General features: G+C 42.2%; 1 protein-coding gene across 1 annotated transcript; it reads left to right on the top strand.

Moving 5' to 3' along the window:
- Positions 1 to 224: 224 nt before the first annotated feature.
- Positions 225 to 25,580, top strand: LOC115739790 (G-type lectin S-receptor-like serine/threonine-protein kinase At1g11330). The gene is made up of 14 exons (XM_030673044.2): positions 225 to 557; positions 892 to 996; positions 12,787 to 12,989; positions 13,078 to 13,288; positions 13,507 to 13,744; positions 13,830 to 13,980; positions 14,069 to 14,369; positions 21,966 to 23,288; positions 23,602 to 23,706; positions 23,798 to 24,000; positions 24,090 to 24,300; positions 24,518 to 24,755; positions 24,841 to 24,991; positions 25,080 to 25,580. Exons 1-14 carry the CDS (start codon positions 356 to 358, stop codon positions 25,386 to 25,388), a joined length of 3,951 nt encoding a protein of 1,316 aa, XP_030528904.2. The 5' UTR covers positions 225 to 355; the 3' UTR covers positions 25,389 to 25,580.
- The last annotated feature ends 200 nt before the right edge of the window (positions 25,581 to 25,780 follow it).

A 25,780-nucleotide genomic window follows, 5' to 3' on the forward strand; every position in this document is an offset into this window, starting at 1 on the left:
CAGTCTTTCTGACTTACAGTTCCGAGGCATTTTATTTGTCATACCTGTTATTGACATCAGATGGGGATTTGGTGCAACCATATTTGGATCAGAATTGCTGTTCCTGGGGGTTCGTTTGGGCATCTTGGGTGAGCAATTGTGATGTCTATGGCCAGTGCGGGCTGTTTGGAATCTGTAATGCCAAGAAATCACCAATTGGCAACTGCTTGAGACGCTTTGAGCCTAAGAACTTCGAGGAATGGAGCAGAGGAAACTGGGCCAATGGATGTGTTCGGAAGTCGTTGCTACAATGCAATGGAACTACAAATGGTAGCAGTGAAGCCAGCAAAAAGGATGGATATTTAAAGCTGAACTTATGAAAGTGCCAAATTTTGGAATTTGGTTTTCTACTACTGAAGACGATTGCCAAGGAAAATGCTGCAGTAATAGTTCATGTGTCGCATATGCATATGACACTGGTGTCGGCTGCATGCACTGTAGTCGAGACCTTATTGACCTACAGAAGTTCTCCACTGGAGGAACAACTCTTTACGTTCGGCTGGCCCATTCAGAACATGGTAAATTAACTTTATTCTTAGATGATGGTTTTGATCAATTTGGCACTGCAGCTTATGTATAGTGCTCAATATGGCTCGACTCATTCTTCCAGACTCAATGGTTTGCATTGGCAAATCAACACATGCGCACATGGAGCACACTTAAATATAGGCACGAACATGGTCTAACATGGAGTCCTGGAAAAGGGACAGATTTCACACATCTTCTTGACTATGACCAGGTCTCATTATTATCTATAAAACAAGTGTTCAAAAGTTGTTCATTCAGATGTTGCTTACGAGAAGCATCAACATCCCATGAGACATCAGTTTATGTCTCCATTCTGATCTGCAGATGAAAAGAGACATCTGAGAGAAATCATAGCAACTACAGTCATAACAGGAACACTCATTGTCATCGTCACAATATGGCTTTCCAGGAGGAAGGCGAAAAAACGAGGTAACGAGTAATGCAGCTTTCAGATCTTGGTACACAATCAGTTCTGAGTTTGCATCGTTTAACTAACAAAGATTTATGTCTGGATCAGCAATAAAGGAAAGCAAGGAAAAGCATTTATCCAACGGAGAAGCACCTTTAGTGGTTTCTAGTGAAAAAATGCTAGGTGAGAACTTGAGCAGAGTTAAATTCCAGGAGTTTGTGCAATATAAAATTGAAGAATTGGCTGCGGCAACAGGAAACTTTGGTGTCGCCAATAAGCTTGGACAGGGTGGTTTTGGGCCAGTATATAAGGTAAAAGTATACATGCAAAGTATTATAAATGCAGTGTGTGTGTGTTCATCTTATTAGCTCATGTAGTCCCTGCGTACAGGGGACACTACCAAATGGTCAGGAAATCGCAATCAAGAGGATATCGAGAGCCTCAGGACAAGGGCAGCAAGAATTTATGAACGAAATGGTGGTCATTTGTAAGGTCCAGCATCGAAATGTTGTTAGACTTCTCGGATGCTGTGTTGAAGGATATGAGAAAATGTTTATCTATGAATTCATGCCAACCAAGAGTGTAGACCTTTTCTTTTTGGCGATATTTCGCTTATTTTAATGTTGCCTCAAACTGTCATTCATACCACTCTATTCGGAGATGCTTCAAGTTTTTTGTTTGGCCTTTGAACTTCCTTCTGTGCATTTCACCTTTTTCCAGTTGCAAAAAATGAATTTTTCGCATCATACTTCTATTGTCTACTCAGATCCACTTAAAAGTGTACAATTGGATTGGAGCACACGGTCCAGCATAATCGATGGAATTTGTTGAGGTCTTCTCTATCTTCATAGGGACTCTAGACTACGGATTATTCACAGAGATCTGAAGTCAAGCAATATCCTGCTTGATGCAGAGCTCAATCCAAAAATTTCAGACTTTGGAATGGCTTGGATATTTGGTGGGAACGAGAATCAAGCTAATACACGAAGAGTTGTGGGAACAGAGTTAGTACCTCTTCAATTTTGACGTTCCTAGTGATTCTATTCTCTACTCACAGTAAGGAATGTGAAGCGGTTTGATATTTATGCAGTGGTTACATGGCTCCCGAATACGCAACGGAAGGTTGGTTTTTGGAAAAATCAGATGTCTTTAACTTTGGCATATTATTACTGGAAATCGTAAGTGGAAGACAGAACACTAGTTTTCATGAGGAAGATCAATGCTTGAGCCTTCTAGGACTGGTAGGCTCTCATTGGTATTCAAGTTGGAACTGCATTCTTTTTTCATGAACTGGAACTCCAATAGCAAATGGACTTGCTTAATTTACAGGCATGGAAGTCATGGAATGAAGACAATGCTTTAGCACTAGTGGACCCAACATGCCTGTTGCATGCTTTGAGGTTGAGCTTTTAAGGTGTATAACTGTGGGCCTTCTTTGTACACAAGAAAGGGCAAAAGACAGGCCTTCCATGTCAACTGTTATTTCAATGATCAACAGTGAAATTGTGGATCTTCCTCGTCCGAAGCAACCTCCATTCACCGCGAGGAAAATAACCCAAGACACAGATTCCTCCGGACATAGCCAAAAGACATGTTCTGCCAACAATGTTACCCTATCTGTTCTTCAAGGCAGATGACATGATCTGAACTTTTGAACGATTCTTACTGCCAACGAGTTCGACTAGGTTTATTTTTACACAATCTTGCTTGGAAATGTATAGAAATGCAAAACATGAACTATTTTTTTCCGCTTTACAGTTCTTTAGCACACACATTTGTGTCATCAAAAGGTGGGGTTCAAAATAATTGGGACCTGTTGCTGGAAATAATGCTTCTACTCCTTATCTCAGGAGGCAGTGGCTTAGGTAGAAGTTCTGGAAAAATTGCAAACTACTCCCCTCCACTGTGGGGTGAATTGCAATTAGGCCCCTCACCTTCAAATGTTTGCAACTATCCCTTGACATTTCTATTTGTTCCAAATTTGAATCCAAATCTTGGCAACGATAGGAATAACGTCAAATCTGCAATAACCTCAAGTGTTCACTATTGTTCATCTCGCATCAGAAATTCAATGGCATGGCTAGCTCAAAAAATACCAGTAATTCAGTTGATGTGACAAAAATATAGCTGATTTTACTCGACTCTGCAGTCCTTGTCGATCGATTGTGTGGTGTCAATCAGAATGACTAGTTGCCAGCATCTGGAAACGATCTATGTGCGTGGAAATGCTCATGAAGTTACAAAGAAAGTGGCAATTCAAGGAAAGCAATTGGGGCCACAATGTTGAATGAAAAAGCAATGCTGGAAGCATAATATACGTAACGCAATACCGTTTGTTGTGACCAGAAAATACAAACGGAGATAGTAACTCTAAGAAACTGATAACAACTTCAATAACAATAACCAAGTCGATATTTATATGATCTTTATAAATAAATATTACAAGACAAAAATAAAGTTGATAGACACTATAAACTCGAAAGAATGAGACAAGAGGTGAGGTACGGATTACCGATCTCCTTAAGGCGATTAGTTCCTCCTAACAATGTTAAACAGTTTTGCGAACAAGACCTCCCAAGATACAACACATCGAATCCGTTTGTATCAGAACTATACAAGCAGAATCCAGTTGAATGCTTCTGGGAACCGACGCACTTAGAGCACGACTACATAGAAAACTAGAAGAGTACTTCGAGGAGTTATTGTCTTTTGAACGAAAGAGACATGTCTATTTATAAACAAGAAAACCAGCTGTAAAAAACTAAAAAGACATGAACTCAAGAGTCATGTTGGCTATGCTCACATTTGTTGAGCGGTTAACACGTAGTAACAACAATATTAAAGTCATAAATTACACTAGAATGAAGAGTCACGTTGAGCAATTAGGACATGATTCGAAGTGATATAACTAATGCGCATAAACTAAAGAGACGTGGACTGAATAGATGTCTCACTAAAGGTGAGCCATTAATATCCTATGATTACAACAATACCTCAAACAATGGCTCAGCAAAACATTTTTCACTCAAAGAATTCTAAGTTTACCTATGCAGGTCGTTAGTGAAAGCCTATCGGACTTACTTAACAAGTCAATGGATTAAGACTTGAATCGTTAGTTGTTTGTGTAAACCTAGACAATAGATCTCACATAAAGTCCCTCAGATTCAAGATTGGTTCTCGATTGTGTTCATTTTTTTCGGCCCTAAACCTTTTAGGATTCATTCGTGCTTTAAAAAATCTAGCCTTAAAGAATTTTCCTAGAGTTGGACAGTTCCATGCATATATGTGCATTCATATCAAAGGTATCCTATCATACCTTACTAGATGTTGAAATCCAAGTTATATGAATTACAATAACGTAAAACGCTGTAGGAAGCACATTTGGCACACTAGAGTTTTCAAGATTTCTGTTGTCCTGTTGTAGTGAATCATCACATCTAAAAATTGCACTTTGCTATTATGATCAACTGACCACAACTCATACTTAGACACATAAAACATATGAAATATAAATAAATTAAAAATCTCGAAAAAGGAAGCCCAAATTAGTAATTTCAAATTACACATTTATCATCGGAGGTCATAAAATATTGCAGAATCATAATAAAGACATAAAACAAGAAAAACATAAAAACAGCTTCTAAGTTCCGAGTTTCAATTTTCGGGCCTGACACCTGCCAAGATATAATTTGTTGATCGGATCTATTACAACAATTCGACCAAAAAAAAAAAACAAAAAAGGTCCTATCCGGAGCAGCCCAATCGAGGGAACCGGCCGGACCCCAAACCGTGCGTGACACCCGAGACCCGGACCACCTCTCAAGTCTCGACCCATTTTCAAACGGCTTGGTTCGCTTGTGGTCTCTCTTCCTCCACGCCGAAACGACAGCGATGGCTCAATTCGTTCCTTCCAACACGTCCTGTCGTTCCTTCCCCACCGTCCCCTCCGTCGTCGTCCCATGCGAGTAAAGACCGAGAGAGCTGGTGTCACAACCCGAACCCTACGAACCGTCGACATCCCACCTGGCCTCGCTTGCGTACGGTTTTCCAGGATCCTCAGGCCAACAATATTATACAACACATGCGGAAGCAACAAAATCTCCGTACAGAAAACCAATAAATCTACGATAACCTGGGATGGTAAAAACACACATATGTACATATATACATAGTTGTTACAAACTGTCAAACCTAGGGCTTCGGGGGCCTTTGTACAAGCCTGTGACCACCTAACAAAAGACATGTGGTCGAAGCCCGCTACACAACCAAAACAAAGTACTCTACAAAAGTCGAGAGGCCAACTATCCTAAGCCTCAACCTCGCTATCTCAAGCGGCTACTCAGCTTCCGAAGGCTCCACCATTTCTCCCGGCGTCTCAATCTGCGGGTCGGATCATTGCAGCGGAGGGTCTGAAAAACAACGAACCCACGACGGGGTGAGATAAAAATCTCAGTAGGAAAATCTCTAACCCTAGATCAGGTCGCTAGTGCCTCCAGACACAATCTAGGCGAGCAACAATTTCCAACAACTCTTTCTTTCTTACCCAAAAATTCCCCAATTAAATTCCAGAAAATTCCATTCTTTCTCCGAAAATTCTCACACCTTCTCAAATATTCTACGTTACTCAGTCCGACAATAAAATATTCTACGTACTCCGGGGCCCATTTTTAACACATCCGGCCATAATATAAATATCCACATTACTCCAAAAATATTCCACGTCACTCCAGAATATTCCACGTTACTCCAAACATATTCCACGTCACTCTAGAATATTCCACGTTACTCCGGAATATTCCACGTTACTCCAAATATATTCCACGTCACTCCAAAATATTCCACGTTACTCCAAAAATATTCCATGTTACTCCACCGCCATCATAAGTTCATCAAATTGAGCCTCGGACCTTTATGGAACACGGCTCTATATATATCAAGGTCTCAGACACATAGGAATACGACCCACGGATCTCGGTCTCGGACACATAGGAACACGACCGGATCAAGTCTCGGACAATTAGTCGAACACGACTCACTTTGGTCTCGGACGACTTAATTGAACACGACTTTCTTGCTTTCTCGGTCTCGGACAATCAAACGAATACGGATCACTTTGGCCTCGGACGACTTGATTGAATACGACCCTCACATTTCCTCGGTCTCGGACAATCGGACGAATACGGCTCACTTTGGCCTCGGACGACTTGATTGAATACGACCCTCACATTTCCTCGGTCTCAGACAATCAAACGAATACGGCTCACTTTGGCCTCGGACGACTTGATTGAATACGACCCTTCTCATTTTCTCGGAATAGATCGGGACCACGTGATTCACTCACGTTAGAGAATTAATAATTTGGGGTCACCCGATTAATTCACACTAATCCAAATATTAATTCAGACTACCCGATCAATTAATACTACCATAGTATCCAATCCACGTCATGCGACCATATTACGCTAACGTAGCAATTTATAAATCACGCGCCACTAAAATTATACTAACGTGGAAATTTATCACGGCCGAACAATAATAATTTTCTAACATATAATTAATTCACGACCATAGTACTATACTATAACAATGTCACATTTAATTAGCACCGTGGCATAACGACTTTATGTCACATAAAAGTAACCCTAGTTAATATATTAACTAACCATGGTTCAAAAATTAACTAGAGTTAAATACTAACCTAACCATGATTAAACTATAGCATAAAGTAACTCTAGTTAGGGCATAAAGTAACTAGGGTTGGTAGGGTAACCATGGTCAAACTTTGACCAAACAAATATCCTCTTGCAATTACTATTCATTGCAAGAACAAGCATATCTCACCTCCATTTCTGCAATTTTCGTCCAGCCCCTCCACAAGCTCAAATCCAACACTTTTCTCCATCAAAAATTCACAATTTCATGGTCTTTTAGCAACCTAACCACCTAATTTAGGTTTAGAAACAATCCTACCTCAAAAACTCGCAAAAAAACTCCGTTGAACGGTTGAGGAAAAGCTTGAACCAATCGGCGATTCCGGCGATCCTTGCACGGCCGGCGACTCGGCGACGATCTAGCGACTCCAAGCGCTCCAAAGCGACACCAAAGAAGGCTTGAAGAATTTTCGGCAACGGAGGGTGAGAGAGAGGGTGTTCGGCCAAGTGAGGGAGAGGGAGAGTGAGGTAGAGAGAAAGTGAGCTAGAGAGAGAGAGAGAGTCTTTGGATAATGAAGAAGAAGATGCCAATATAATAATTAATATAGGTTAATAATAATTAATTATGCTCCCAAAGTCAAGAGAAAAATAATTATCTCCCCTCATTGACTAGTCAATCTCGGCTAAAAGGGAAAATGGCCAAAATACCCTTAGTTCCAAGTGAAAAATGAGGTATTTTTCGAGGGCAAATGGGTCCTTTCCCATATCCAGTCCAAATATACTTTTCCCGAACCTCTTTGGGGCGAACCGCGAAGGAATTTCACACAGGATGAGGAAACGTCCAAAATTTTATTTATTGAAACCCCTGAAGGTCCGACGTCAAATTCTGAAGCTCGATTCGCGATCAATCTCGATCAATAGAATTTTCAGCGTATCTCAAACTAACGGGCGGCTTTTAGGAGCTACGCGTATCGACCCGTGATTAAAATCACGTTTAAGAATTACTCGAGCCATGGCGACCTTGGTTGTCAATCAATTGCGAGGGTCAATCACTAGTCCCGATGGACACGATCGTTTAAAAAATAATTCGGGGACGTTCGGAACCCATACGAGGTCGAACGGAATCACCCGTGATCCAAGCGTTGGGTATTATCCAAATCGTTCCTTAATTATTCTAGGATCGGCCTATATTGGTTCAAAATATTCCCTCGACAATTTTCATGGTCAAAGACTCAGTCCATGACCAAGTTCTAAGGTCCACGTACTTGATTTTCCTAGCTAGCCATTCCCATTTGGTTAGTCTACTCGAGAGGGATCGGTTCCGAGTGAGATTCAACTAAAGTACATCGATGAGACTTTTCATTTATTCAAGGCTTCAAAACGAGCCAGATTACAGGATGTCACAGCTGGGAGATCGTGAACGATGTGGTCTCCTCGGTGGAGACGACTTTGACCCACCGCCACTCGTTCATTCTTCGTCCCCTCGTATTGAGGTTGATGTCTTGTATTCTGTTATTCAAGAGATTATGAGGCGGTTCCGAAAGGCCCCCTGCGACTGGACAGCAAGGGTTTCGCTATATATGTTTAGGGCGAAACAGGTCTCTATGATATAGAGAGGGTGAGAGAAAGAGCGGCTGTACAGTTTTTTACGTTATTAGTGAAACAGATCTCATCTCCCCATAGACGTAGGTAGGCGGAACATCTCCGCTGCCGAACCACGTAAATTCTTGTATTATGCGAATTTCCATTACTTTCTTGCATCGTTGATAGGATCGAATTTAGATATTCGACACCTCGGTCCCATCTCCCCCGACCCACACAGCTGTAACGAGCCATTGAAGTGCGAAGATGTGATGTCCGGTCATCGTCCTCGTCCTCGTCCTCGTCCTACTCCTCTCACGCGTGGCTTGACAAGTGTAGTGCGATCTGAATTTGGTGACTCAAGTCGTCCGCAGCCTTGAGACGAGGAACAGGTGCAGAAAGATTAGGGTTTCGGGGGGAAATTAGAGATCTTTCTTTGTGGTTCTTGAAGAAGAAAGTTTGGACAAATGCAGTTCAGCCATGAGATGGCAAAGTTGGTAACTTCTAGAAGGGCACCTGTGTGAAATGCGAACAAGATATTAACTATGCTTAATGTTCTTATTTGATATAATATCCGCTAGATAATTTCTTTTGCCTTTTCGATTGCAATTAATTAATGATGCTTAATGGAAACAATTATCCTATGACGTAGTTTACCTGGATTACCGATCCAACCACTCACCAACGGAAGTTGACATTGATATAAGGTATTAAATTTGGGTGTTCGAGGCCTTAATATGTTAAATTTGGACAAAAGTACGGCAGAAGTGTCAATATTTGTGTATGGCGCTCACTTTAGTGCCAATAATTTTTTTTTAGATCACTTAAGTGCTAATTTTTTTGAAAAACGATTATTTCAATGCCAACTCCGATGAGTATCGCCGGAAAGTATACATGGCGTCTATGTGGCTCGCCGAAGCATCCTAGTCAGCAAAAAAAAATCAATAAAAAAAATCCAAGTAATATTAAAAAAATTACAAATAAACTAAAAAGCTAAAAATAAGCTAAAAAAAACAAAAAATTTAAAAAAAAATCTAACATTGCAACGGCGCCTACCATTGCCGGCTAGCCGACGATGAGTGGGGGAGTGCCCGGTCACCGATGGCCGAGGCCCCGCAGACCCCTGGCAAGGCCTCGGCGGGGGTCGCCGGGGATTAGTGACCTCGCCGGGTACTCCCCACCCATCGTCGGCCACCGCCGACAATGGTGGGAGGCGGCAAGAATGCCGTTGCAAATGCAAGCTTTTTTTTTTTTTTTTAAGTTATTTTTCTGTTTACTTTAAATTTTTTTCAAAAATAAACTTAATTTTTAGGTCCACCTGGCATCTACGTGGATTGAATTTCAAAAGAAAAATTGCCACATGGGTGCCGTGTGGACAAACTTTTTTAAAAAAAATTCCACATAATGGTAAGAAATTAAAAAAAAAATGACACATGTATTGTTTGGCATAGGGGTGAGCAAAAAGGACCACCCGGACCGGATCGGGACCGATGGTCCGGTTCCCGGTTTTAGGGGGATCCGGTCCGATTCCCGGTTCCTAAAATTGGAACCGGTGACCGGGTGGTCCGGTTCCCGGTTCCTAAAATTGGAACCGGTGACCGGGTGGTCCGGTTCCCGGTTCCAAGGCCCAGGACCGGATTGGACAGGACCGGTCCTTTTTTTTTTAAATTTTTTTTAAAAAACAAACCTAATGTTTACTTGTTGTTTAGGTTTAGGTCATTTAGAGTTCGATCCGGAGCTGCCAATTGAAGAGGCCTTGACTCCACCGAGCTCGTGGTACACCAACCCTTATTTCCTCGACCTTGAGCTCGACCACGTCTTCTATCAAAGTGTGCATACACTTTTTGGAACCGCGGACCGGAAACCCTTAGAACCGCCCGGGAACCGGACCGGACCGACGGTCCAATCCGGTTCCCGGTTCCGAGGGTGGCCGGTCCAGTCCGCGGTTCCGAAAAGTGGGAACCGGGACCACCGGTCCGGTTCCCGATTTTGTATGGGAACCGGACCGGACCGGGAACCCCTCACCCCTAGTTTGGCATGAATGAGCACTTAAGTAATCATTTTTGCTCGAATTGGCACTTAAGTGATTGTTTTTTCTCCGATTTGGCACTTAAGTGATCCAAAAAAATAAGATTGGCACTAAAGTGAGTGTCGTACACAAATATTGACACTCCTGCTGTACTTTTGCTGTTAAATTTGTGACGATGCACATGTTGTTGGCACCTTTTAAGAAAATTAAAAAAAAAGTCAAAGGTTAAGGGTTTATTTGAAATGAGTTTTTCACCCTTGAATGGTCTTTTCGAAAATAATTTGTGAAAAAATCATGTGATTTTACATGAGTTCAAATGCTAATATTCATATGCTATATGAAATTGGAGGTGCTCAATACTTCAAATGAAATTTAAGAAGCTAAGCAGAAAATGAAAGTTGACTGAACATATCCTGAGAATCTCATGACCAAGAACAAGAAAATTGCTAGAATGCAACACCTATTGTGAATTGTAGGCACCACAATCTTAAACTCTCTGAAAAGCTGCGGGTCATTAGCTAGAAAAATCAGATTCTTCAATACCGCCTTTTCCATGGAGCTCCTTCTTCCATTAGCCAGGGACCATGCAAATGATAGTTAGGCTATGTGGGTATCTTTTGTAGTGGGAAACAACCATCACCTTCAACCGCTAGGCCTTCCTCTGCAGAATTCTGGTTCCCATATTCTGTCCTCGAATTCGCTTGTGGCTTGTGGTAGTGCTCTGGCGGCATGCCTTGTTATAGGTCATTGCTGAGGAGGAAAGATTCAAGTTGTCATCATGATATTTCTGGTAAAAGCAAGATTGTTCTCTCTCTTTCTAATCTCTCATTATGTTGCAAAATTTTGCATTGGAGGAGATGTCATCACGGCAGCTGAGTATATCCAAGACCCTGGAAGTATAACATCAAGTGGAGGCATCTATAGAATGGGATTCTTTAGCCCTAATGGTTCTGCAAATCACTACGTCGGGATTTGGTACAATAATGTTCCTACATATAATGTTCTCTGGGTAGCGAACAGGGAGAATCCGATTTTAGACTCTTCCGGTGTCGTGACGATATTGGGTGATGGTAATCTAGTGGTCTTGAATGGAAAGAGGGAATTAGTTTGGTCATCAAATATTTCCAACCCAGAAGCAACCGATGCAAAAGCTCCGTTGTTAGATTCTGGGAACCTTGTCTTGCTCAAACAGAGCTCTAACTCTAGTGCAACTGATGCAGAAACTCTCTGGGAAAGTTTCCAGCACATGACAGACTCATTCTTAGCGAAAATGAAGTTCAGCACTAGCTCAAGCACAAACGAGAAGCAGGCACTAACATCTTGGAAAAGCCCTTCTGATCCATCAATTGGAAGCTTCTCGGCGAGTCTTGATCTACAAAACATTCCTGAACTTTCCATTTGGAATGGCAGTTCTCGGTATTGGCGGAGTGGTCCAATTGGATTACCTGAGATGCAGCCAGTCTATATTAATGGGTTTAACCTGGTGGACGATCATGAAGGAACAGTCTATCTGAATTACAGTTTTGATCAGGCGTCTTACTTGTCATACTTGTTTTTGAAATCAAATGGGGAGTTGGTGCAACCATATTGGGATCAGAAAAGCGGTTCCTGGCGGAGTGATTGGTCATCTCGGGTGAGCGATTGTGATGTCTATGGCAAGTGCGGACCATTTGGAATCTGCAATGCCAAGAAATCACCAATTTGTAGCTGCTTGAGAGGCTTTGAGCCTAAAAACTCTCAGGAATGGAGTAGAGGAAATTGGACCAGTGGATGCATTCGCAAGTCGCTGCTGCAGTGCAATGCAACTACAAATGTTAGCAGTACAGCCAGCAAAAAGGATGGATTTTTAAAGCTCGAAACAATGAAAGTGCCAAATTCTGCTATTTTCTTTTCTACCCTCGAAGGGGATTGCCCAGGAAATTGCTCAATCAATTGTTCATGTGTAGCATATGCATATGATTCTGGTGTCGGCTGCATGCTCTGGATACGAGACCTAATTTACCTACAGAAGTTCTCCATTGGAGGAACGACTCTTTACGTTCGGCTGGCCCACTCAGAACTTGGTAAATTAACTTTACTCTTAGATGACGGTTCTTATCAATTTGGTACTCAGAACTAGGCTCGATTCATTCTTCAAGATGCGGAAGTTTTCGTTAGGAAACCATCACTCACGCGCATATGCATGGTCAAATATATGCTCCAGCAGTGTTTAATATGGAGCCCTGATAAAGGAACAGCGTTTGCATTGCTTCTTGACTATGACCACGTTTCATTATTAGCTATAAAGCAAAGGTTCCAAAATGATTCAACATAGTCTCATGCATCAGTTTAATGGCTCTGATCTGATCTACAGATGAAAAAAGAAATCTGAGAGAAATCATAGCAGCTACAGTCGTCATTGGAACTCTCATTGTAATCATCTCAATATGGTTTGCCTGGAGGAAGGTTAAAAAACGAGGTAACGAGTAATGCAGCTGTTTTGAATCTTGGAATTGCCAATAATTTCTGAGTTTGCATGGATTAAATAACAAAAAAATTTGCTGGATCAGCAGGAAAGGAAAGCAAGGAAAAACATTTGTCCAGTGGAGAAGCCCCTTTAGTGGTTTCTAATGAAAAAATGCTTGGAGAGAACTTGAGCAGAGTTGAATTCCAGGAGTTTGTGAAATATAAAATTGGAGAATTGGCTGCAGCAACTGGAAACTTTGTTGAGGCCAACAAGCTTGGACGGGGTGGTTTTGGGCCAGTATATAAGGTATAAGTATGAATGTAGAGTTAGTTTTATAAATGCAGGTGTGTATGCGCGTGTTAATTTTAGTAGCTCATGTGGTCCCTGTGTACAGGGGACACTGCCAAACGGTCAGGAAATCGCAATCAAGAGGCTCTCAAAAGCCTCGGGACAAGGGCAGCAGGAATTTATGAACGAAATGGTGGTCATTTGTAAGGTCCAACATCGAAATCTTGTTAGACTTCTCGGATGCTGCGTTGAAGGAGATGAGAGAATGTTAATCTATGAATTCATGCCAAACAAGAGTCTAGACACGTTTCTCTTTGGTAATATTTCGCTTATTTGAATGTTGCCTCAGACTTTTACTTATACCATATATCCCGAAATCCTCGTTTGTATAGTTAGCCATTTAAACAGGGTTTGACTGTTCTTGCTGCAGATGCTATGAGCTTTCTGTTTGGCTTTGGACTTCTGTCCATTTCACTCTTTTCCAGTAGCAAAAATGAATTTTTCGCATTAAACTTCTATGTCATGTCTTATTCAGATCCACTTAAACGAGTACATTTGGATTGGAGAACTCGGTTCAACATAGTTGATGGAATCTGTCGAGGACTGCTTTATCTTCATAGGGACTCTAGGCTAAGGATTATTCATAGAGATTTGAAGGCGGGCAATATCCTGCTGGATGAAGAGCTCAATCCAAAAATTTCAGACTTTGGAATGGCTCGGATATTTGGGGGAAATGAAAATCAAGCTAATACACGAAGAGTTGTGGGAACCTAGTTAGTACCTCTTTAACTTTGACGTTCCTAGTGATTTTATTCTCTACTCAGAATAAGGAATCTGAACCTGTTTGACGGAATGCAGTGGGTACATGGCTCCTGAATACGCAATGGAAGGGCGATTTTCAGAAAAATCAGATGTCTTTAGCTTCGGCATATTATTACTGGAGATCATAAGTGGAAGACGGAACAGCAGTTTTCATGAGGAAGATGAATGCTTGAGCCTTCTAGGACTGGTAAGCTCTCATCGATATAGAAGTTGGAACTGCATTCTATTTTGATAAACTGGAACTCCAATAGTAAATTGACTTGATTGACTGGCAGGCATGGAAGTTATGGAATGAAGACAATGTTTTAGAATTAGTGGACCCGAACATACCTGTAACATGCTTCGCGGTTGAGCTTTCGAGGTGCATAAATGTGGGGCTTCTTTGTACACAAGAAAGGGCAAAAGATAGGCCTTCCATATCAACTGTTATTTCGATGATCAACAGTGAAATTGTGGATCTTCCCCGTCCGAAGCAACCTGCATTCACGGTGAGGAAAATAACCCAAGACACAGATTCCTCCGGACAAAGCCACAAGACATGTTCTGCCAACGATGTTACTCTAACCGCTCTTCACGGCAGATGACATGATCTGAACTTTTGAACGATTCTTGCTGCCAACAAGTTCGACTAGCTTTATTTTTACACAATCTTGCTTGGAAATTGTTGGATTTTATGGGGGTGTACGGGAAGTACCGTGGTCCGCCTATGTAGGCTAGTACACCCCTTTTACCCATATGCATAACTACAAAGGCAGTTATCATTTTTGACGTGAAAAGTCACGTTACAAGTGACGTTTAACTCTCCCTTCTCTATCAGTTCTACATAACAAAAGAACAGAGAAGACAAATATATGATGACACTCTCTTGATCCTATCACGAATGCGAAATCGGTAGACGACGGATTCTCTCGCTGTATTGTAGACACTTAATCTGTGAAAACCTAAGGTATATCCTTTCTGTGATATATTTTTCCGATCGGTGATTCAAGATGATCCTATGACTTGTTGATTTAGAGTAATTCCGCTGTGTATGTAATCGGGATACGTTCCCCTCAGAAATGTATAGAAACGCAAAACATGAATTATTTTTTCCACTTTTGCAGTTCTTTACCACACATATGTGTCATCAAAAGGTGGGGTTCAAATACTTGGTACCTTCTGCTGGGAATAATGTTTCTACTACTCATGTCACGCCCCGACCCTCGGGTACGTAATATCCCTACCAAATCGCCTCGGGTCATAATGATAACGTCCCAGGCACGCTATCGACCCACGATAACATATGGCACATGCGGAAACGAACAAACTCGCAACCATACAAAACAACGGGGATAGTCAAACATATCACCCGTAACTGTAGGATATCAAAATACATATCTATCGGATACTAGCTAGCCCTATAGAGCTACAGACAAGGCAAGGTCAAATCCTCATCTACTCCAAAAAGAATCAACGGCTCCCGGCCTACGAACTTCATCACTTCGGACCTGAAAATGTTTCCACAAAGGGGTGAGATAAAAATCCCACCGAGTCAACGCCTAAGCCTCGACAAGGGCGATGATTCGTCCGTATACGATATCAGGCAATCACATATTCATATCAATCACATGCAACTTACTTGACATTAAGTCACGCAGATGTGCATCATGAATATAACGTGAGACCATGCCAACTCGAGATGATCATCGAGGCAATCAAGAACCATGGTACACTCAAACATAAAGCAACCTTGGACATCACACGTAGTCCATTTATTAATGATGATTTTCGTGAATGAAATTCTTTGGATCCATACAACGCAATGCTGGGGTCCATTAATTCGACCCGCACAACACAATGCCGGAATCGACTTCTGATAAACAGGCATCGTCCCGACTCCTTTCGGCGACGGCAACCACAAGCGATAACTCAATATCTCAAGTAGGCATTCCCCTAAAGGGCTTCGGTCCGTCACAAGCTGCGACCGGCAACCGACAATCCATGACTCGACATGGAAGGTCGGGCAACCGACAAGTCGTGTGATCCGTACAAAAAGATACGATACGAACTTGACGGGCCACGAATCATCATCCATTATGTGCTCACTCAATTCATCCATTAGTCATGCCACTTACTTTATTTAAATTATAACCAGATGCCCAAAACTTGACCACAGGCCATTTTCATGCTACGTGCATCACAAGAGACAATTGAATGCATATCGTTATCTACCAGTTTTAGCAAGTAAATACAGGATGGACGGTTATCAAACGATCATACAATCATGACAGTCAATGGCCTTCTATTTATAGACAATCCATGCTAATAAGTCAAGTTAAATATAAACCCAACTCGACTATGTCAACTAAAATCCATAATAACAAAATTATCGTTAATCAATTATTAACTAATCAATCGCTCTTAGCTAATCAATCATTAGCTCACTATCAAGCAAGGCCAAGCACAAAATAAGCAATCTCAAATAAGACAACCATAATTATGAGTAACCCAACCGATTAGGGCCATTTAACCTAAATCCACTTTCTCACCCAACCGGCCCTAAATCGAACTACCTAAACGCCTAATAATATAGGAAGACTAATCCAAACGTAATTAAAGACCTAATCAAGGATTAGAGGTCAACTCACCGTTAATTGCGCGAGTTTGGGCCAACGGCGATCCTCGGAAAAATTCCTCGGCACGAACTTTGGGCTCGAACGGATCGCGAACTAAAATCCTCAAACTACGGGCCCAACTTTTGATCTAATGAGTCCGCGGGCCTAATAGAAGGCCCAACTTTGTGCCCAAATTAATTGGGCCTCAGCCCAGCTCGCGGGCCCGCAGAATTGGCCCAAACAGACCTGGCCCAGCTCAAAAACAGGGCACTCACAGCAGAAACAGGGCAGGGCAGGCGGTGAGGTGGCTGTTCGTGGCTGTGGTGGCTTTTCCGGCGGGCTTTGAGGCGGCGGCAGGTGACAGGAAGCTTGAGGTGACCTTGAGATAGCTGGAGGTGGTCGGCGGTGGCTTGAGGTGGCCGGAGCAGGCGTCGGCAGCAAGCAGAATCGGTACAGGCAGATTCGCGGGTGCAGGGGAGAAGAAACAGGGGAGGTGGTCGGGGGCTGTTCCGGGGCTCCGGCAGCGACGGGGCTTCGCAAGGCTGGTGGTGATGGTTCAAGGGGATATAGGGGAGTCTATGGTGGTCGGAGTTGGGTGGAGGAAGGCCTAGTGGCGGCGGATGGTGGGTGAAAACAGAACCAATGCAACTGAGGGCCAAAACAGGGCAAACCGGGGTTTGGGGCTGTTCCCGCCTTTCCGGCGGCTTCGCGGCGGTTGCAGGCGGCGCAGGATGGTTGATAGTGGTCTAGGGAAGGCTGGAGTTTCCGTGGAAGGCGGCGATGGCAGCCGGAACTCAAGCAGCAAGTGCCGAGCAACTGCAACAGCAGATTCGGCCCAAAACAGGGCAGTCCGCCCGACGTGATTCCAGCCGGTTCTCCGGCGACTCCGGCGGTGCGGCGACGGTCCGGTTGTGTCGAGGGGATTTTGTGAGTGTCGTAGTTTGTCCTGGTAGCTTGTGCAGTGGGTGTCGTGGTTGAAAAATGAAGAACGAAGAGGAAGAAAGAGGAGTAGTGCAAGTCGGTTTGGGGGGGTGGGTGGGGGTAACGTGTGCAAGAGAGAGAGAGAGAGAATTCTGGAAATTTTGACTAAGGCTGAGCTGATAAGGTGGGGTCCACTGAGTTAATAGCCTTGTCTCTTAGCTCATAAAACCCTGGGGGTATTTTCGTAATTTTACATTTTGGCCGGGGGTATTTTGGTAATTTTGCACCTTAGGTAATTCGAGCGTCCGGAAACCCGACGGTGGGTTATTTAATCCAAACTCGAGTCAAAATAGCTCAAACAAAGATTGATATGAAATTTTCTAATTCTAAGACGCAATTACTCATTTAATCGGAATTTATTCCAATTCGAGTAACGGTCCCGGAAATTCCCAATTTTCGATTTCCAAATTCTCAAAATATAATTTTGAGAGACAAAACGAAATTCACGGTCATTCTATAGTTTGAATTTCACTATTTACGTAAGATGAGTTTCAGGGCGTCACAACTCATCTCGGGAGGCAGTGGTCTAGATGAAGTTCTGGAGAGATTGCACGCTACCCCCCTCCTCTATGGGGTGAATTGCAATTAGCCCCCACCTTCAAATGTTTGCAACTATCGCTTGACGTTTCTATTTGTTCCCAATTTGAATCCAAATCTTGGCAACGCTAGGAATAACGTCAAATCTGCAGTAGCCTCAAGTGTTCACTGGTGCTCATCTCGCATCAGAAATTCAATGACGTGGCTAGCTCGAAAAATTCCACTAATTCGGTTGGCATGAGAAAGGTATAGCAGATTTTACTCGACACGGCAGTTGTTGTCGCTTGATTGTACGATTTCAATCAGTATGACTTGCTGTAAGCAGCTGGAAACGATCTATGTTGCGTGGAAATGCTGATGAAGTAACAAAGAAAGTGGCAATTCAAGGAAAGCAATTGGGGCCACAATGTAGAATGAGGGCAACGATATAAAATTTTCCATGGCATGCTCTCTCTGACTGGTAAATCCTCCAAGACTCAAAAGATTCAACTAATCCAGTTGATGGGTTGCTGATTTTACTCAACGCAGCAGAGGATTTGGATCACCCGACATTGGAATTTCTGTGACATGTTTACCATTACTCAAATCGTGCCATCTAAATGAAAATGGACGGCTTTATTTGAGAGAGGGTTGGGATTCAAAACTTTTCAAATCACAAAAAAATTCCTGCCCAATTTTTTTCCCTCCTCCTCAACAAATGACGTGGCCCATTATTGGCCTTCCATTTTCATTTGGACGGCTTGATTTGAGTAATGGCAAGCATGTCACGTAAACTCCAATGTCAGCCGATCCAGATCCACGCAGCAGTCCTTGTTAATCGATTGCATGATGCCGATCAGTTTAATCGGTTGTAAGCAACTGGAAACCAAGTGCATAGAAATGTTCATGACACTGCAAATAAAATGGCAATTGAAGGAAAGCAATTGGGGCCACAATCTCGAATGAAGGCAAGGCAACAACCTGAAATCAGGCTTGCTACATTTGAGCTTCTTTCAGCGTGCATTTCACTCTAACTCGGTCGCAAAAATGACACAAAACTTCTGCTTATGCTGTCTATTCAGGTCCATTCAAGCGTGAAAGTCTCGATCGAAGAAGAATGGTTCAACATTATTCATGAAAGATCAATCCTTGAGCCTTATAGGATTTTTGACCCGATATGATGTAGAACGCTGATTTGTTCCCGCACGACAACTTGCGAAAATATCTGTTAGATGCTTTGAAAAAGAGGTCTTAATGTGCATAAACGTGGGCGGTCCTCTTTGCACACTAGAACTTGCAAAAAATGGGCCCGCTAGTTCACCGAGAAACAACTAATCCGGGACCCAGATAGCTCCGAACCAACCTGCATTTACTGAGAGGCAAACAACGTTGGAAGCATAATTTACGTAACGCAATGCTGTTTGTTATAACCAGAAGATTTAAACAGAGCTAATAAGTTTGAGAAAGCGATAACAACTTCGGTAACAATAATCAAGTTGATATTTATGTGATGAAATAAACTTGTCAGATACTATAAACTCGAAAAGAATTAGACAAGAGGTGTGGTATGGATTATCGATATCCTTAAGACGATTAGTTTATGCCAACGATGTTAAATAGTATTACGAACTAGGCCTTCTTAGATACAACACATTGAACCCGTTTGTATAAACAAGACTCAATCGAACATTTATGGAAACCGGCACACCTAAAGCATGATTAGAGAGAAAACTAGAAGAGTACTTTAAGGAGTTACTTGTCTTTTGAACCTATAAGACACGTTTATTCATAGATAACGAAAAAGCTAGAAAAATAAATAAATAAAAGAACATGAGCTCAAGAGTCGTATCAATTATGTTCACATTTGTTGAGCCATTAGCCCTTACTAACGAATAACGTTAATGTCAGAAATTGCAGTAGAACCAAGAATCAAGTTGAGTCAGTATCGCATAATTGCAATAAGTAGGACATGATCCGAAGAGACATAACTGTCGTACAAGAATTGAAGAGACATCTTTCTAATGTAGTTGAGCCATTAATACAATAATTCTTCACATAATAGCTCTGCACAATATTTTTTGTTAAGAATTCTAAGTGTGCCTATGAAATTAGACTACATCAAAATAGGTAACTTTCGCTTTAACTTTTTTTAGTGGAAGGCCGTCAGCTTACTTAAATAGTGATAGACTAAGCCTTGAACCGTCACTTGTTGAACGGGCCTATTACAACAACAACAACGGGCAAATCCGGAGCCGCCCGATCGAAGGAACCGACCGGTCCCCCAAACCGTGCGGGACGCTCGGGAGCAGGACCACCTCTCGAGTCTCAAGTCCTTTTTTCACACGGCTTGGTTATGGTTCGCTCGTGGCCTCTCATCTCGCACGCCGAAACGACAGCGACGACACTATTTGGAAAGCGTCACAAGGGCAGTAAGAGTCCTCCTCCAACACGTCCTGTCGCTCCTTCCCCACCGTCCCCTCCGCCGTCATCGTCTCGTGCGAGGAGGATTTCGACAGACCTGGGGAGTGTGAACGATGTGATCTCAGTGGAGACGACTTTGACCCACCGCGCCACCGCTCATTCTTCGTCCTTCCCTCAGTCCCATCGCACCCAACCCACATGGCTGTAAAAGGGTCACTGAAGATGTGATGTCCGGTCGTCCTCGTCCTCGTCCTCATCCTCCTTCTACTCCTCTTGCGCGTGGCTTGATAGGTGCGGTAGTCGCTGGAAGTTGTGGCGTAGCATTGACTTTCGTAGCTCGAGTCGTCCGCAGCCTCTGAGACAAGGAGTTGGTGGAGATCGCTTTCTGTGGTTCTTGAAGAAGATAAGAGTAATCTGGGCTAATGTAGTTCGGCCATCGGACGGCAAAGTTGGCAACTTGTAGAAGGGCGAAATGCGAATAAGATATAACTTTTCTTAATTTTCTTATGTAATCTATGTAAGTACAAAATATTTTCTTATGCCTTTTCGATTGACATTGATTAACTATGCTTAATGGAAACGATCAGCCTATGACGTAGTTAATCGAGATTAGTGACGACTGAATAAAGAAAGTTGACAATGATGTAAAGTATTAAATTTGGGTGCTCATGGTCTTAATAAGTTAAAATTTGTGATGATTAGTGCATCGAGGGAGTTTCGAATATTTTGAATTGTAAGAGAAATAAAATGAAAAGTCGAGGCATCTTTGAAATGAAGTTTGTTTCTCCCTTTAATGGTTTTGATTTGGGCAAAGCGTGAAGTCATAAAACTTGCTATGAGAGTGTAATCGTGTGCTAAAACTTGTCAAGAAATTGTAATCGAGTCCTAAAACTTAAAAAAAAAAAAAAGTGCAATCAAGTCCTTCCGTTAATTGCATTTTTTGGTAATTTTAGGATTCGATTGCACTCTTTTTTTGTTTGTCGTAAACTCGATTGCACTTTATTGACAAGTTTTAGGACTTGATTACAACTTTTGACTGTTTTAGGACTCAATTACACTTTTCTGAAGAAGTGTAGACTTGATTGCACTTTCTGAAAATTTTAGAACTCAATTGCATTTTCGTGACAAGCTTTACATGAGTTCAAATGCTAATATCAATATGCTATGTGAAATTGGAGATGCACAGCATTTCGAATGAAATTTAAGACGCTAAGCAGAAAATGGAAGTCTGACTGAACATTTCCTGAGAATCTCATGACCAAGTACAGGAAAATTGTTGATATGAAAGGAGTGTTTTAGGTGAAGACGATAGAGATCCAATATGAACGCCAATGCTGAATATTAGAGACCACAATCTCTGCGAAAAAGCTGCCGACCATTAGCAAGAAAAATCAGATTCTTCAATACCGCTTTCTTCATGGAGCACCTTAAGTCCATTAGCCTTTAGCCGGGGACTACGCAAATGATTGTTAGGGCATGTGGGTGTCTCTTGTAGGGGGAAACCGCCATCACCTTTGACCACTAGGCCTTCCTCTGCAGAATTCTGGTCTCCATCTTCTGTCCTCGAATTCACTCGCAGCTCGTGGTGTTCTTTGCGCTTTCTCTACCAAAGCCAGTAGTGCTGCGGCGGCGTGCCTTGTTATAGGTTGTTGCTGAGGAGGAAAGATTCAAGTTGTTACCATGGTATTTCTGGGAAAAGCAAGATTGTTCTCCCTCTATCTAATGTCTCATTATTTTGTAAACTATTGCATTGGAGGAGATGTCATCACGGCAACAGAGTATATCCAAGACCCTGGAAGTATAACATCAAGTGGAGGTATCTACAGAATGGGATTCTTTGGCCCAAATGGTTCTGCAAATCGCTACGTCGGGATTTGGTACAGTAACGTTCCTTCATATAATGTTCTCTGGGTAGCGAACAGGGAGAAACCGATTTTAGACTCTTCCGGTATAGTGACGATATCGGGTGATGGTAATCTAGTGGTCTTGAATGGAAAGAGGGAATTAGTTTGGTCATCAAATGTTTCCAACCCAGAAGTAACTGATGCAAAAGCTCAGTTGTTAGATTCTGGAAACCTTGTCTTGCTCAATCAGAGCTCTAACTCTAGTGCAACTGATGCAGAAAAACTTTGGGAAAGTTTCCAGCACATGACAGATTCATTCCTAGCAAAAATGAAGCTCATCACTAGCTCAAGCACAAATGAGACGCAGGCACTAACATCCTGGAAAAGCCCTTCTGATCCATCAATTGGAAGCTTCTCGGCGAGTCTTGACCCGCAAAACATTCCTGAACTTATCATTTGGAATGGCAGTTCTCGGTATTGGCGGAGTGGTCCATGGAATGGTAATATATTCATTGGAGTACCTAAGATGCAGTCAGTCTATATTAATGGGTACAGCCTGCAGGACGATCATGAAGGAACTGTCTATCTGACCTACAGTTTTGCTGAGGCATCTTACTTCTCATACTTGTTGTTGAAATCAAATGGGGATTTGGTGCAACCATATTGGGATCAGAATAACAGTTCCTGGGAGATTGATTGGTCATCTCGGGTGAGCGATTGTGATGTCTATGGCAAGTGCGGACCATTTGGAATCTGCAATGCCAAGAAATCACCAATTTGTAGCTGCTTGAGAGGCTTTGAGCCTAAAAACTCTCAGGAATGGAGTAGAGGAAATTGGACCAGTGGATGCATTCGCAAGTCGCCGTTGCAGTGCAATGCAACTACAAATGTTAGCAGTACAACCGGGAAAAAGGATGGATTTTTAAAGCTCGAAACAATGAAATTGCCAAATTCTGCTATTTTCTTTTCTACCCTCGAAGGTGATTGCCCAGGAAATTGCTCAATCAATTGTTCATGTGTAGCATATGCATATGATTCTGGTGTCGGCTGCATGCTCTGGATAGAAGACCTAATTGACCTACAGAAGTTCTCCGTTGGAGGAACGACTCTTTACGTTCGGCTGGCCCACTCAGAACTTGGTAAATTAACTTTACTCTTAGATGACGGTTCTTATCAATTTGGTACTGCCTCTTATGTTTAGATAGATCAATACACTAGGCTCGACTCATTCTTCAAGATGCGGAAGTTTTCGTTAGCAAACCAACACGCACTCGCACATGCATGCTCAAATATATGCTCCAGCAGGGTTTAATATGGAGCCCTGATGAAGGAACAGCGTTTGCATTGCTTCTTGACTATGACCACGTTTCATTATTAGCTATAAAGCAAAGGTTCCAAAATGATTCAACATAGTCTGATGCATCAGTTTTATGTCTCCGGTCTGATCTCCAGATGAAAAGAGACATCTGAGAGAAATCATAGCAACTACAGTTGTCATTGGAACTCTCATTGTCATCGTCACAATATGGTTTGCCAGGAGGAAGGTTAAAAAACTAGGTAACGAGTAATGCAACTGTTTTGAATCTTGGAATTGCCAATAATTTCTGAGTTTGCATGGATTAAATAACAAAAAATTTTGCTGGATCAGCAGTAAAGGAAAGGAAGGAAAAACATTTATCCAGTGGAGAAGGCCCTTCAGTGGTTTCTAATGGAAACATGCTTGGAGGGAACTTGAGCAGAGTTGAATTCCAGGAGTTTGTGAAATATAAAATTGGAGAATTGGCTGCAGCAACAGGAAACTTTGGTGAGGCCAATAAGCTTGGACGGGGTGGTTTCGGGCCAGTATATAAGGTATATATGTATGTATGTAGAGTTAAGTTTTATAAATGCAGGTGTGTCCGCGTGTTAATTTTAGTAGCTCATGTAGTCCCTGTGTACAGGGGACACTACCAAACGGTCAAGAAATTGCAATCAAGAGGCTCTCGAAAGCCTCGGGACAAGGGCAGCAGGAATTTATGAATGAAATGGTGGTCATTTGTAAAGTCCAACATCGAAATCTTGTTAGACTTCTCGGATGCTGCGTTGAAGGAGATGAGAGAATGTTAATCTATGAATTCATGCCAAACAAGAGTCTAGACACGTTTCTCTTTGGTAATATTTCGCTTATTTCAATGTTGCCTCAGACTTTTACGTATACCAGATATCCCGAAAGCCTCGTTTGTATAGTTAGCCATTTGAACAGGATTGACTGTTCTTGCTGCAGATGCTATGAGCTTTCTGTTTGGCTTTGGACTTCTGTCCATTTCACTCTTTTCCAGTCGCAAAAATGAATTTTTCGCATTAAACTTCTATGACATGTCTTATTCAGATCCACTTAAACGAGTACATTTGGATTGGAGAACACGGTTCAACATAGTTGATGGAATTTGTCGAGGTCTGCTTTATCTTCATAGGGACTCTAGGCTAAGGATTATTCATAGAGATTTGAAGGCAGGCAATATCCTGCTGGATGAAGAGCTCAATCCAAAAATTTCAGACTTTGGAATGGCTCGGATATTTGGGGGAAACGAAAACCAAGCTAATACACGAAGAGTTGTGGGAACCTAGTTAGTACCTCTTTAACTTTGACGTTATTAGTGATTTTATTCTCTACTCAGAATAAGGAATCTGAACATGTTTGACGGAATGCAGTGGGTACATGGCTCCTGAATACGCAATGGAAGGGCGATTTTCGGAAAAATCAGATGTCTTTAGCTTCGGCATATTACTACTGGAGATCATAAGTGGAAGACGGAACAGCAGTTTTCATGAGGAAGATGAATGCTTGAGCCTTCTAGGACTGGTAAGCTCTCATCGATATAGAAGTTGGAACTGCATTCTATTTTGATAAACTGGAACTCCAACAGTAAATTGACTTGATTGATTGGCAGGCATGGAAGTTATGGAATGAAGACAATGTTTTAGAATTAGTGGACCCGAACATACCTGTAACATGCTTCGCGGTTGAGCTTTCGAGGTGCATAAATGTGGGGCTTCTTTGTACACAAGAAAAGGCAAAAGATAGGCCTTCCATATCAACTGTTATTTCGATGATCAACAGCGAAATTGTGGATCTTCCTCGTCCAAAGCAACCTGCATTCACGGTGAGGAAAATAACCCAAGACACAGATTCCTCCGGACAAAGCCACAAGACATGTTCTGCCAACGATGTTACTCTCACTGCTCTTCACGGCAGATGACATGATCTGAACTTTTGCTCGGTTCTCACTACATGTCCTGTTCTTACTCTTTCGAGTTCGACTAGTTTTATTTTTACACATTCTTGCCTGGAAATGTAGAGAAACACAAAACATGAACTTTTTTTTTTCCACTTTGCAGTTCTTTGCTACACATATTTGTGTCATCAAAAGTTGGGGTTCAAATTTTTGGTACCTTCTGTTGGGATTAATGCTTTCTACTTCCCATCTCAGGAGGCTGTGGTTTAGATAAAAGTTATGGAAAAATTGCGAACAACCCCCCTCCACTGTCTGAATTGCAATTAGTCCCCTCCTTCAAATGTTTGCAACTACTCCTCGACGTTTCTATTTGTTCCGAATTTGAATCCAAATCTTGGCAACGCTGGAAATACTCC

The sequence above is a fragment of the Rhodamnia argentea genome, chromosome 9 (genome assembly GCF_020921035.1).
Source record: "Rhodamnia argentea isolate NSW1041297 chromosome 9, ASM2092103v1, whole genome shotgun sequence".
NCBI classification, from domain to species: Eukaryota; Viridiplantae; Streptophyta; class Magnoliopsida; order Myrtales; family Myrtaceae; genus Rhodamnia; species Rhodamnia argentea.

Excerpts from the sequence above, each read along its gene's own strand:
- LOC115739790 (XM_030673044.2), top strand. The coding sequence starts at position 356 with ATGAAAGTGCCAAATTTTGGAATTTGGTTTTCTACTACTGAAGACGAT. Across the intron at positions 23,707-23,797 it reads GAGGAAGGTTAAAAAACTAG|CAGTAAAGGAAAGGAAGGAA; the intron begins GTAACGAGTAAT and ends TTGCTGGATCAG. Across the intron at positions 24,001-24,089 it reads GTTTCGGGCCAGTATATAAG|GGGACACTACCAAACGGTCA; the intron begins GTATATATGTAT and ends CCCTGTGTACAG.